The sequence below is a fragment of the Rana temporaria genome, chromosome 7 (genome assembly GCF_905171775.1).
Source record: "Rana temporaria chromosome 7, aRanTem1.1, whole genome shotgun sequence".
NCBI classification, from domain to species: Eukaryota; Metazoa; Chordata; class Amphibia; order Anura; family Ranidae; genus Rana; species Rana temporaria.
The window spans coordinates 186,417,752-186,432,587 of record NC_053495.1 but is presented as its reverse complement, the minus strand read 5'-3'; the positions used below and the strand labels follow the sequence as shown (position 1 = coordinate 186,432,587).

The window sequence follows — 14,836 nt, the reverse complement described above, 5'->3', positions numbered from 1 at the left end:
GTGTAAGTAAATCTATGTATCGTTTTCAGCCAAGGAAGCTGCTATATTTTCCTCTGTTTTATCTACATCTGCCATGATGCTGCACATGTGATCAATTATGACACCAGCCATTGGATGGTTTGACAGTTTGGTTGAGAGCACAACCAATGGAAGTGTTATATTTCCGGCAGGTATGTACATATGCAGATCAAGGTCACTGGGAGTAAGGCGACAGGTTACTGGTTTGGTGTTGATCGGTACAAGCTCAGTGGTACTGGCTGAGAAATATTCTAAAGCGTAGTGAGAAACTGTCCATAGTGAGCAATGTGAAGTGTTACAGAAGTTGGCCACAGATTACAAAGAGTTAACTATGTTCTCGTGGAGGAGCCCCACTTTTAAGTTGGAGTGTCACATCAGAATGAAAGTCGGCCTCAGCCCACCTCTGGGGGGCATTAGCGAGAGCTCGCTCTGGGTCCCACACTTGGGTGCAGTATGCCCCGACCACATGTGATCATACTGCCACACTATGAGCAGTCATGGCCCAAAGTTGCCATTTTTAGGATGCCGGTCTAGTGCAATGATGTGCATCTGAAGCTGGAGCAAGTACATGTAGACATGAAGGGCCAGATTCACAGAAGAAGTACGCCGGAGTATCTACTGATACTCCAGGGTACTTTCAAATTTGCCGCGTCGTATCTTTAGTTTGAATCCTCAAACCAATATACGACGGCTTTTGGCTTCGATCCGACAGGCGTACGGCTTCGTACGCCTTTGGATCGTAGGTGTAATACTTCGGCGCCCGCTGGGTGGAGTTTGCGTCGTTTTCCGCGTCGGGTATGCTAATTAGCTTTTTCCGGCGATTCACGAAGGTACGCGCGGCCGTCGCATTCTCTTACGTCGTCGCTAGTCGGCTTTTCCCGGCGTATAGTTAAAGCTGCTGTTTCGTGGCGTATAGATAGACTTGCCATGTTAAAGTATGGCCGTCGTTCCCGCGTCGAATTTTGAATTATTTTTTTTTTTGCGTAAGTCGTCCGTGAATAGGAAAGGAAGTAACTCATGTTGACGTTCAAAAAATTACGTCGGTGCGATGTCATTTCTCGCAAAGCATGGCGGGAAATTTCAAAACGGAGCATGCGCAGTACGTTGGGCGCGGGAACGCGCCTAATTTAAATGATCCACGCCCCCTACCCGGGTCATTTGAATTAGGCGGGCTTGCGCCGGAGGGATTTACGCTACGCCGCCGCAACTTTACAGGCAAGTGCTTTGTGAATCAAGCACTTGCCCGTAAAACTTGCGGTGGTATAACGTAAATGCGATACGTTACGCCGCCGTAAATGTACCAGAATCTGGCCCGAAGTCGCTTAAAAGGCTGGGGGAGATCAGCAGCACTGAGATGCAAATAGGGGTGAAGGTTGTAAGAACAGTAGTTTATAAAGAAAAAAAAAGTTGCTAAAACACATTTGTCAAACCTAACAACATTCTTTTTTTGATTTAGATGTAGTTTAATGTTGGCAATGTACATGGTAATTTCAAACAATGATTTGTAGTGTAATTAGTAGTTTTAGTGTCAAGTGCTCTCAAATACTTTCTGCTGCAAGATCCAAGATTTACATAAAAGGAGACCAAAGCTCTGATTTTACCTTTTGATTTCTTAGCAAAAAGTTACCATTCATTTCAATAAGTCCCATCTTAAGCTTGAGTCCTATAAAGCCATTTTCTTAAGATATGGATTTTTTTAAATGAATGTTAGCAGTTATTAGTTTAGTATTGCATAGCATATTAATTTAATTTATTTTAGCAGTTGATCGTATGAAAAAAAAAATCTGTATTTCTCAGTTCTTTTTCTGCATAGTTCCTATCGACACCATATGATATATGACATAAAATAACAGAATACGAAATACTTCGATTTTTTTTAATAATTATTAGGGCTGTGGAAATTAAAGATTAATTCCTTGATTTATTGTTAATTTTGATCGATCAAAATGCCTTTGATCGGGAACTAGTGGTGCAATGGATCAAAAATGATCTGTGATCCGAACGGGTCACCATATTCAGATCGGCACACCACGTGATCCGTGGAGCTCCGCTGCTGCCTCGGCCATAGGAAAGGCCGCAGCTTCAGCCTAGCTGCCGCCAGCAACCTAGGTGAGCCTGGAGCGGCTCGCTGACGTCATCACCCGGCCTCAGCTGCTCCTATTCGCCTGGCAAGCACTAATCTTCCTATACAGTGGGGGAGATGTGGACCAAACTACAGTGGGGGAGATGTCTGTGGATATTACAGTGTGGGGAGATGTCTGTGGATATTACAGTGGGGGAGATGTCTGTGGATATTACAGTGGGGAGATGTCTGTGGATATTACAGTGGGGGAGATGTCTCTGGATATTACAGTGGGGGAGATGTCTGTGGATATTACAGTGGGGGGGATATTTGCGGATATTACAGTGAGGGAGATGTCTGTGGATATTACAGTGGGGGAGATATTTGTGGATATTACAGTGGGGGAGATGTCTGTGGATATTACAGTGGGGAGATGTCTGTGGATATTACAGTGGGGGGATGTCTGTGGATATTACAGTGGGGGAGATGTCTGTGGATATTACAGTGAGGGAGATATTTGTGGATATTACAGTGGGGGAGATGTCTGTGGATATTACAGTGGGGAGATGTCTGTGGATATTACAGTGGGGGAGATGTCTCTGGATATTACAGTGGGGGAGATGTCTGTGGATATTACAGTGGGGGGGATATTTGCGGATATTACAGTGAGGGAGATGTCTGTGGATATTACAGTGGGGGAGATATTTGTGGATATTACAGTGGGGGAGATGTCTGTGGATATTACAGTGGGGAGATGTCTGTGGATATTACAGTGGGGGGATGTCTGTGGATATTACAGTGGGGGAGATGTCTGTGGATATTACAGTGAGGGAGATATTTGTGGATATTACAGTGGGGGAGATGTCTCTGGATATTACAGTGGGGGAGATATTTGTGGATATTACAGTGGGGGAGATGTCTCTTGATATTACAGTGAGGGAGATGTCTGTGGATATTACAGTGGGGGAGATATTTGTGGATATTACAGTGGGGGAGATGTCTGTGGATATTACAGTGGGGGAGATGTCTGTGGATATTACAGTGGGGGAGATGTCTGTGGATATTACAGTGGGGGAGATGTCTGTGGATATTACAGTGGGGGAGATGTATGTGGATATTACAGTGGTGAGATGTCTGTGGATATTACAGTGGGGGAGATGTCTGTGGATATTACAGTGGGGAGATGTCTGTGGATATTACAGTGGGGAGATGTCTGTGGATATTACAGTGGGGAGATGTCTGTGGATATTACAGTGGGGGAGATGTCTGTGGATATTACAGAGGGGAGATGTCTGTGGATATTACAGTGGGGGAGATGTCTGTGGATATTACAGTGGGGAGATGTCTGTGGATATTACAGTGGGGAGATGTCTGTGGATATTACAGTGGGGAGATGTCTGTGGATATTACAGTGGGGGAGATGTCTGTGGATATTACAGAGGGGAGATGTCTGTGGATATTACAGTGGGGAGATGTGAACCATATTACAGTGGGGGAGATGTATGTGGATATTACAGTGGGGAGATGTCTGTGGATATTACAGTGGGGGAGATGTCTGTGGATTACAGTGGGGAGATGTCTGTGGATATTACAGTGGGGAGATGTCTGTGGATATTACAGTGGGGAGATTGTCTGTGGATATTACAGTGGGGACTATATATGGTGGTGATCCGAAAAATTTATGTGTGTTATAATTAATCAAAATTAGTCGATTAATAGATTTAAAAAAAAAAAAAAATGTAATCAGTAACAGCCCTAATAATTTTATTTATCATCATTTAATATTATTACTTTTTTATTGGTACGGTCATCACCAGGGCCTTTTTTCTCAGAGAATAGATGCAGGTACTACTCCCTCCTTCCAAGTCACCTCTTGTCTTTGCCCTCCACCCACCTCTGAGCACCATCCTTTGGTTCCACCCCCTACCCACCTCCCAGTTCCCCCCCCCCCCGTTTTAGAGAATACAAAACCAAGTATCATTTTGTCGTGCTAAGTAATTTGTATAGAATGTGTCAATAATAACAAGAAAATCTGAACTACATCCCCTGCAGTCAGCAACAATAGATATCAAAAAGAGAATAGATCCTCTCAACAATTACCCTCCCCAGCAACAATAGACTTCCCATCAACTAGGATGGATTTTAACATTTTGGTGTGCCACTTCTAATTTTTGGTCCAACCTTTATACTACCCAAGGTTTTCTGCAGAGATCCCTTGTGGGGAAGCAGCCTACACCTTACCCAGATGCCCATTGGGATAATAGCAGTAGAGTATTGTGACTTTACCAATCATAGGTACAGAGTAAAGTCCACCTAGGGTCCAAATGCCATTTAATCTATAATCCCAACAATTCAATATTTTGACATTAAATTACATTTTAAAAATCCCAATTTTAAGGATAAAAAAATTTAACTGATCTCTAATTATTCTTATAAATGTAGCTCAGATCCCATTGACTGATTGGTTCCCCTATAAAGCTTTTTTCCTTATTTGTACAGCAACAGGAACTGCTGTGATCAAACCGGAGAACTCTTAACATTATCTGTATCATCATCACTATTGACTAACAATCTGCGGCAGCTGGCACTTGTAAGGAGCCGAATGATTCTTGTTATGTGTCATCATCAGGGCCGCCATCAGGGGGGTACAGGCAGTACACCTGTAAGGGGCCCGGAGGTCCCCAGGGGCCCGAAAGGCAACCCCCTTAAAAAAAAAAATGTAAAAATATATATTTTTTTAATATATTTTTTATTTAAGGGCCAATTTTTTTTTTTTAGGGGTCCGGAGGTTCCCAGGGGCCCGGAGGCCCACAGGGCCCCAGATGGCAACCCCCCTTTTTTTTATTTATTTTTTATAAAAAAATATATTTTTTTTATATATTTTATTTTTTATTAAAGGGACAATTTTTTTTAGGGGTCCGGAGGCCCACAGGGCCCCAGATGACAACCCCCATTTTTGATAAAAAAAAATATATTTTTTGATATATTTTATTTATTTAATTTTTTATATATAAATTATATTATTATTATTATTATTATTATTATTATTATTAAAGGGCCCCCTTTATTTTATTTTTTTTTATTAAAAAAAATATATTTTTTTAATATATTTTTATCAAATTCTTTATTAAAGGGCCAATTTTTTTTTTTAGGGGTAAAGAGGTTCCCAGGGGCCCGGATGGCATCCCCCCTTTAATTTATTTTGTTATAAAAAGATATATATTTTTAGTTTATTTTTTATTAAAAGGGCCAATTTTTTTTTAGGGGTCCGGAGGTCCCCAGGGGCCCGGAGGCCCACAGGGCCCCAGATGGCAACCCCCCTTTTTTTTATTTATTTTTTATAAAAAAATATTTTTTTTAATATATTTTTGTTTTATTTTTTATTAAAGGGCCAATTTTTTTTAGGGTTCCGGAGGTTCCCAGGGGCCCGGAGGAGGGCCCACAGGGCCTCAGATGGCAACCCCCCTTTTTTTTATTTATTTTTTATAAAAAAATATTTTTTTTAATATATTTTTGTTTTATTTTTTATTAAAGGGCCAATTTTTTTTAGGGTTCCGGAGGTTCCCAGGGGCCCGGAGGAGGGCCCACAGGGCCTCAGATGGCAACCCCCCCTTTTTTTTTTGTTATAAAAAAAATATTTATATCTTTTATAATATTTTTATTTTATTTTTTATTAAAGGGCCAATTTTTTTTAATATATTTTTATTTTATATTTTATTAAAGGGCCAATTTTTTTTAGGGGTCCGGAGGTCCCCAGGGGCCCGGAGGCCCACAGGGCTCCAGATGGCAACCCCCCTTTTTTTATTTATTTTTTATAAAAAAATATATTTTTTTAATATATTTTTATTTTATTTTTTATTAAAGGGACACTTTTTTTTTAGGGGTCTGGAGGTTCCCAGGGGCCCGGAGGCCCACAGGACCCCAGATGGCAACCCCCTTTTTTTTTCTTTTTTTTTTATAAAAAAAATATATATATTTTTAATTTATTTTTTATTAAAGGGACAATTTTTTATTTTAGGGGTTCGGAGGTTCCCAGGGCCCCAGATGGCAACCCCACTTTTTTTAATTTATTTTTTATTAAAAAAATATATATTTTTTTAATATATTTTTTTATTTTTTATTAAAGGGCCAATTTTTTATTTTTTTTAGGGGTCCGGAGGTTCCCAGAGGCCCGGAGGCCCACAGGGCCCCAGATGGCAACCCCCCTTTTTTTTTATTTATTTTTTATAAAAAAAATTATATTTTTTAATATATTTCTATTTAATTTTTTATTAAAGGGCCAATTTTTTTTTTTTTTAGGGGTCCAGAGGTTTCCAGGGGCCCGGAGGGCCCACAGGGCCCCAGATGGCAACCCCCCTTTTTTTATTTATTTTTTATAAAAAAATATATATTTTATTTTTTATTAAAGGGCCCCTTACAGGTCGGGGGGGGGCTTTGGGTGCTGATGAACAAAAAAAAATGGGGGATGCCATCCGGGCCCCTTACAGGTTGGGGAGGGGGGGTTTTGGGTAAAAATGAATGTAAAAAGAGCCTACAGGACCTGGTGGATTCCTTAAGGAGGTCAACAGCCGCAAGCGAACCGTCTCCTATTCCAAGTACTCACCCCAGGCGACCGAGCTTAGCTTCCGTATACTAGGAGAACGGGCGTATTCAGGGTGTTTTGCCCGTAGGCAGATATTAAGTTCGCTCTCAGCCCTATTTATAGCAGGCAAAAATTTGTTCCATTCAACTTATGGAGAGAACATTTTTTTTTTTTTTTTTTTTTTTTTCGCTGTCATTGCAGGCGATATCTACTAAACTATTACTGGTTTTACTCTCCCCCTCCCATCATCATTGTTTTATTATTTATTATTGAGAAAATATAGAAATTCAAGGAATCTAAGTGCTTTCCTGAAATATGCAAATTTACAACAAACAAGCAACTTGATTGGATAAGACAGACTCCTCCCCCTATAGATATGGTAACTCACACAGTTTTTACACTACATAGACAAGTAATATTTAAACTGCGACTGTGCCTTTAATTTTAATGTTTCAGAGACATACTATACATCAAAATGTAGGTCTGGGTCTTGTGATTCACAAAATATAAAGATATTCGCTGTATGATTTATAGTTTTTAAAATACAACCGCCTGAAGAAGGACAAGTATTAAAAAAAAGCCAGAATTTCTGGACTCTGCTCAGAGGCTGCATATCAACAAACATTGGTTTCCTAGGAAACGCTGAGGTGAATAACTGCTCACACACAGCTGTGAAGTGAATTTTTAGCTCCTCCCACACAAGGCTGAAGGGTTTTGGCTCTGTTTTTTTTTGGCTCTGCGTAACTTCTGCATACTAGCATACTCTGCATATAGCAACCATCCATAGCAACTAGGGATGCACCGATTATCGGTGGCCGATACATATCGGCCGAAAATAGCATTTCAGGGTCCCTGCCGAAATAAAGTTAAAATGCCGATAATAAAGCTGGGTGATACTATTTTTTACTAGAGGGGGGAGGCAATGTTCATAATATATGCAGACCCACACGCTGGCCGCCAGACCTGCACATAGCGCGAGCAGCGGCAGTGGCACTGTACAAACTGTGTGCCGACTGCTGATCGCGCTCCACCTTGTTCTCCTAGCTCCTATTCCTGTTGTTTGGACTCTACATGGCTCATCTGGTCTACAGGGCGGCCATCAGGGGGGGTACAGGCAGTACACCTGTAAGTGGTTCGGAGGTTCCCAGGGGCCCCAGATGGCAACCCCCTTTTTTTTTATTAAAAAAAAATATATTTTTTTTAATATATTTTTATTTTATTTTTTATTAAAGGGACAATTTTTTTTTTTTAGGGATCCGGAGGTCCCCAGGGGCCTGGAGATCCCCAGGACCCTGGATGACAACCCCCCTTTTTTATAAAAAAAAAATATTTTTTTATATATATATATCATATTATTATTATTATTAAAGGGCCCAGAGGGCCCCGGATGGCAACCCCCCTTTTTTTATATTAGTTTATTTCTTTTATATATATATGTATATATATATATATAATTATTAAAGGGCTCAGAGGTCCCCAGTGCCCCATGTGGCAAACCCCCCTTATTTTTATTTATTTTTTATTAAAGGGCCCAGAGGTCCCCAAATGGTAACCCACCCCCCTTTTTTTTATAAATATATTTTTTTATATTTTTTTATTTATTTATTTTTTATTAAAGGGCCCAGATGTTTCTTTTTTTTGTCAAAGGGCCCAAAGGTCCCGGATGGCAACCCCACTTTTTTTGTAATTTCTTTTTCTAAAAAAAAAAAAAAAATCGGGTATATATTTATATATATATATATATATATATGTATGTATTTTATTAAAGGGCCCAGAGGTCCCCAGGGCCCCAGATGGCAACCCCCCTTTTTAAAAATAAATACATTTAAATATATATATATATATATTTTTATTTTTATTAAAGGGCCCAGCCAGAGGTCCCCAGGGCCCCGGATGGCTACCCCCCTTTTTTATATATATTTTTCTTTATTTCTTATTAAAGGGCCCCCCCCCGCTTCTCAATTCGTGGCAGCCTCCCGCTTCTCAATTTCAGGAGGCCCCCCCTGGTTCTCTTCTCCAGGGGGCCCATGCTGAAGCTGTGTAAGGGGCCCCATAATTCCTGATGGCGGCCCTGGTCATCATCAACTACCACTAACCCAAAGATTCAATAAAAAAAATGAGCAAACTTGAAGCTGAAGATCGGCGTGAGCTCAGTTCAATAATGATTTGCAATTACTTTCAAAATTATCGACTTCTAAATAGCTTCTTTAAAACTTGTCAAAATGCAGCAGCTAATTCTAGAGATTCACAGATTGGCTGCTGGGGGGGATCTTTAACTTTGAAAATTCTGCCATGCAAGAGCTTGAAGTGCAAATAAGGGGTATCCTGTCTTGTGCTAGAACGATAGCACTTGCATAACTATCGCTTAAAATATAGATATTGCTAACAATTTTAGGATAACACTAATGCTTAAAGTGGAGGTTCACCCAAAAAAATTTTTTTTTAACATTAGATTGAGGCTACCGTATTTTCCGGCGTATAAGACGACTTTCTGGATGCAAAAACATGCATCCAAAGTCGGGGGTCGTCTTATACGCCGGGGACGGTCTCCGTGCTGCCAGCGTCAATGATTTAAAAGACGCTCCTTCTCCTCAGAGTGTTCTGTGATAGGCGGAACGAGATGAGAAGGCATCTGTGATAGGCAGAACACAGAACAGAGGCACTGCTGGGAAGATTTGTGTTCCGCCTAACACAGGACAGTCTGAGGAGAAGGCGCGGCTTTCAAATCATTGACGCTCGCAGCACGGAGACTGTCACTGCCTGCAAAAAAGTGAGTGTTTGCAGTGATTGCACTGGGGGGCAAATTCAGGCACAGAGAGGGGCAAGTTCAGGCACAGAGAGGGGCAAGTTCAGGCACAGAGAGGGGCAAGTGATGGCACAGTGAGGGGCAAGTGATTGCACAGTGAGGGGCAAGTGATTGTACAGTGAGGGGCAAGTGATGGCACAGTGAGGGGCAAGTGATGGCACAGTGAGGGGCAAGTAATGGCACAGTGGGGGCATGTAATGTAATGGCACAGTGAGGAATGTAATGTAATGGCACAGTGAGATTTGAAAAAGCATGTTTCTGTCAGGGGTTCTGGCTACCCCTCAGCTTCCAGAAAGACTAGTAAGAAGGGGGTAGTCTTATACAGTGAGTATATCCCAAAACCAAAATTTTTCCTGGAAAATTTGGGGGTCGTCTTATACGCCCAGTCATCTTATACGCCGGAAAATACGGTAATTACGGGAAGCAGAGTCGGGTGTTTTCTTTTAAATCAATGCAGTACTTACCGTTTTAGAGATAGATGTTCTCCGTGGCTTCCCGGTATGGTCTGCGGGACTGGGCGTTCCTATTTGAGTGACAGCCTTCCGACCGTCGCATACAGCGCGTCACGAGTTTCCGAAAGTAGCCGAACGACGTTCGGCAACTCGTAACACGCTGTATGCGACCGTCGGAAGCCTGTCAATCAAATAGGAATGCCCAGTCCCGAAGACCATACCCGGAAGCGGCGGAGAACATCTATCTCTAAAACGGTAAGTACTGCATTGATTTAAAAAAAAAAACACCCGATTCTGCTTCCCGTAATTAGCCTCAATCTAATGTTAAATTTTTTTTTTTCCGGGTAAACCCCCGCTTTAATACATGCAAAGATAGTATTATTATTATCATTATACAGGATTTATATAGCGCCAACAAGTTACGAGGGTACAGGGCCACCATCAGGAGGGTACAGGTAGTACACCTGTAAGGGGCCCGATGGTCCCCAGGGGCCCACATAGGAGGAGGAAGAGGTGACAAGTCATTTGCAGCCCCCTCCCCCTTCTCAACTTGCTGGCTGCACAGGAGGAGAAAGAGCTAAGAAGCTGATATGTCATTCGCTGGCTACACGGGAGCCCTGCTTAGAAGAGCTTACAATATAATAGGGTGGGGCAAGTGCTAAATAAGGCTGTAACTGTGGAGGAACTGTGGGGGATGAGCTGATGGAAGTGATAAAAAACAAGACATCCCGCTGCCACCCCCCAGGTCGGTCGCTCAGTCAAACCCCCCACCGTCGTAGAACAAGGGTTTCTACTTCTGCTTCACAGGTATGCCATAGTGATATGGGTTGGTCTTGCTAGAAAATGGATGGGGTGCCACTGACACTAGTTCCTGCAGCCAACCACATTCAAATTGAACTCTCAGGATATAACAAGGTAAATGTGTAAACTGTCACTACTAGTAGAAAGGAATGAAGTAGTAGTTTCTACTTTTGCATCACAGATATTTCATAGCAAGGTGAGTTTGTCTTGCCAGAAAAGGGACGGGGCACCACTGACCCAAGGTGCTATAGCCTACCATCCTCAAACTGAACTCTTAGGCCTCGTACACACCATCAGACAGAAATCCGCGCGTAAACAATACGCGGGGACGTGGCCACGCTGTTGCCGCGACGATGACGCGGCGACGTGGGCGGCCCTGGAAGTTGAAAGCTTCCACGCATGCGTCGAATCACTTAGACGCATGCGAGGGATGGTGGTCGATCGGACATGTCCGGTGAGTCTGTACAGACGACCGAACATGTCCGACGGACATGGTTCCAGCGGACATGTTTCTTAGCATGCTAAGAAACATTTGTCTGCTGGAAACTGTCCGATCCGCCGGACAATTGTCCGGTCAGCCCTACACACGACCGAACATGTCTGCTGAAACTGGTCCGTCGGACCAGTTTCAGCAGACATGTTCGGTCGTGTGTACGGGGCCTCAGAATATAACCAGGCAAATGTGTAAAATGTCACTACTAGTAGGAAGTAGTAATGTAGGAACAAGAGTCACTACTTTCATAGTGATGCCAGTTGGTCTTGCCAGGAAGCGGACAGTGCCACTGAGCCAAGGTCATATAGCCAAGCATGCTCAAACTGATCTCCTAGGATATACCCAGGCAAATGTGTACACTTTCACTACTAGGAGGAAGTAATGAAACAAAAACTCTACTTCTACTTCTCTCTCACAGGTAAGTTTTGTGATGTGGGTTGGTCTTGCTAGGAAGGGGGTGAGGCGCCACTGAACCAAGTTCCTTTAGCCAACCACACGCAAGTTGATCTCTTAGGATATAACCAGGCAAATGTGTAAACTGTCGCTACTAGTAGAAAGTAATGACCTAGGAGCTTCTATATTAGCCTACAGATGTCATAGCGATGTGGCTTGGTCTTGCCAGGAAGGGAGCAGGGCACCACTGACCCAAGGTCCTGTAGTCAACCATCCTCAAACCGAACTCTAATGCCCCATACACACGAGTGGAATTTCCGCCAGCAAAAGTTTGAGAGTAGGTTCTCAATTTTTCAGACGGAAAATCAGTTAGGGGTAGATTCAGAGAGAAGATACGATGGCGTATCTCCAGATACGCCGTCGTATCTCTGAATCCGGCCGGTCGTATCTATGCGCCTGATTCATAGAATCAGTTACGCATAGATTTCTATTAGATCCGACCGGCGTAAGTCTTTTACTCCATCGGATCTTAACTGCATATTTACGCTGGCCGCTAGGGGCGTGTACGCTGATTTACGCCTAGAATATGTAAATCAGCTAGATACGCGAATTCACGAACGTATGCCCGGCCGACGCAGTACATTTACACCGTTTACGTTAGGCTTTTCCTGGCGTAAAGTTACCCCTGCTATATGGTGGCGTAAGTGCGGCGTACCAATGTTAAGTATGGCCGTCGTTCCCGCGTCGAATTTTGAATTTTTTACGTCGTTTGCGTAATTCGTCCGTGAATGGGGCTGGACGTCGTCTACGTTCACGTCGAAACCAATGACGTCCTTGCGGCGTACTTTGGAGCAATGCACACTGGGAAATTCCACGGACGGCGCATGTGCCGTTCGGGAAAAACGTCAATCACGTCGGGTCAAGCCTAATTTACATAACACACGCCCACCTCTTCACAATTTGAATTAGGCGGGCTTACGCTGGCCTATTTACGCTACGCCGCCGCAACTTTCTTTTAAGAATACGGCACTTGCCTGTAAAATTTGCTGAGGCGTAACATAAATAGGATACGTTACGCCCGCACAAAGAAACACCGATCTACGTGAATCTACCCCTCTGTCTGTATGCAATTCCGACGGGAAAAAAAAACATGCATGCTCGGAAACAATTTGACGCATGCTCAGAAGCATTGAACTTCTTTTTCTCGTCTCGTCGTAGTGTTGTATGTCACCACGTTCTTAACGCTCGAAAGTTCAGAGTATGCAAGCCAAGCTTGAGCAGAATTCCGTCTGAAAAAAATCCAACTTTTTTTTTCGATGGAAATTCCGCTCGTGTGTACGGGGAATTCGAATTTAACCAGGCAAATGTGTAAACTGTAACTAATACTAATGGGAATTAGCAAGGGTTTTTATTTCTGCCCCACAGAGATGTCATAATAAGGTGGGTTGCTCTTACCAGGAAGGGTACTGGGTGCTGGTGCCACAAGGTCCACTCTTTTCAATACTTATTTGCGGCTGTATGTACTGAAGATGCATCTAGAAAAACTTTTCTATATCAGTCCTTACCTGTTCCAGCCCATCTGAGCTATGTGCATAGTGTAGTTAAACCAGCCTTCAAATCTTACTTAATGCAAAAAAAGACAATAAACACTGGTGAATATTAATAAAACACAAACTCCGTACTCACAAGAATGATGAGACAGGCCGGTCCAATAAAACTCCATATAAAATTGTTCTCCGTGCTCAGCCAACATCTTCAAGATAAATAAAATATTATTGCATAAATAATTCATTTATTTGAGAAAATATTTTTAAACGCGGAGCCTTCTCTTCGGCATACTCACACTTTATCCGTGCCATAGTACTTGTATCCCAGAATAGCAGAGATGCCAACCACCACAGCCGGACTGCAGTATCCGAAAATGTAGAAGTTTTTATGCAGAAATCCACGGTTATAGATGACACCAACGACGATGAGGTATAGATGGATTCCTTCAATGCACATCCAGGCAAACGCTGCAAGGAAGAAGTAATGTAGCATTCCAGCGATGACGGCACACAAAAGCTAAAAATGGAAAAGGAACAATTTTCATAATTTGTTTTATTAATTTTTAAAATTTTTGTTTAATTCAATTTTGTCATAAATAAAAACAAGGCAATATAATACTGGTTTCCAAGAGTGAGGACTACGCATACCCTTCATTTTGAGAAACATTCTATGGCATAATCTTGGAGACCCAAACTGAGTCCTTTTTGAATTATAACCTGTCATTAAAGTGATATTAACCTCTCTGGCGGTATGATTGTTTCAGAAAAAAGGTGCTGAAAGCGGTACCATTATTTGCAAGGAAATTTGGCGTTTTATACTGTAGGCCTGTAATTCTTAGGAATAACTCACTTAAATCTGACCAAACAAGAGTATTGTAGGGATCCCGGGTATGAAATTTTTTTAAAAACAAAATTATAAATTATAATATAATAAATAATTATAAATAATTATAACAAATAATAATACAATTATAATAAAAATTATTCAATAATGTAATCAACTCAAAATCACTGAAATTTGCTCAGTTGCAGAATTGTCGCTGTCATTACTTTTATTTTTTTATGACGAATTTCCCCACAAATCGCTATCGCACAATTCTGCAAGTGATTATAATTTATTATCGCTGTTTTCTAGCTGATCTAAAACCATTTTTGACATAAAAAGACACTTTTGGTTGCTATGGACAATCTACAGTTTCCAGGCAGAAAGAACAGTTTTTATTATACAAAAGTACATGTAGGACACTGGGCAGACCACTAGGGACAAGGGGGGTGTGTATTTTTTACATACAGTACTGTAATCTATAAAATTACAGTATACTGTATGTAATGTGTTTGTTTACGTTTTTGAATAAGGCGCCATTCTCCGCCCCCGTGCGTCGTAACGTCGCAGGGAACGGAGATCGGCGGCACAGGAGGACGCTGTGTGAGCGAGCGAGGTCCCGCTCGCTCACACAGCGCGGTGGCATCGCTGGATCCAGGGACAAGGTAAGAAAACACTGCCTGTGGATTCAGCGAGGCGAGCCCGAGTCTGACTCGGGGTTACCGATCCTAGCACAAAAATCTAACCCCGAGTCAGACTCGGGAATACGATGATGACGCGGCGACGTATGTGACGCTGTGATATAAGGACTTCCACGCATACGTCGAATCATTACGACGCATGCGGGGGATGGATTCGG

General features: G+C 42.2%; 1 protein-coding gene across 1 annotated transcript in view; it reads right to left on the bottom strand.

Annotated features, from left to right (window-relative positions):
• The window catches only part of ADGRL4 (adhesion G protein-coupled receptor L4), a 244,784-nt gene that overhangs the window by 31,900 nt on the left and 198,048 nt on the right, over positions 1 to 14,836 (bottom strand). Inside the window, exons 12-13 of the mRNA XM_040360641.1 lie at positions 13,451 to 13,671; positions 13,294 to 13,360 (exon numbers count right to left, since the gene is read on the bottom strand). Coding sequence (XP_040216575.1) covers positions 13,294 to 13,360; positions 13,451 to 13,671 — 288 coding nt within the window. The remainder of the gene's footprint in view (positions 1 to 13,293; positions 13,361 to 13,450; positions 13,672 to 14,836) is intronic.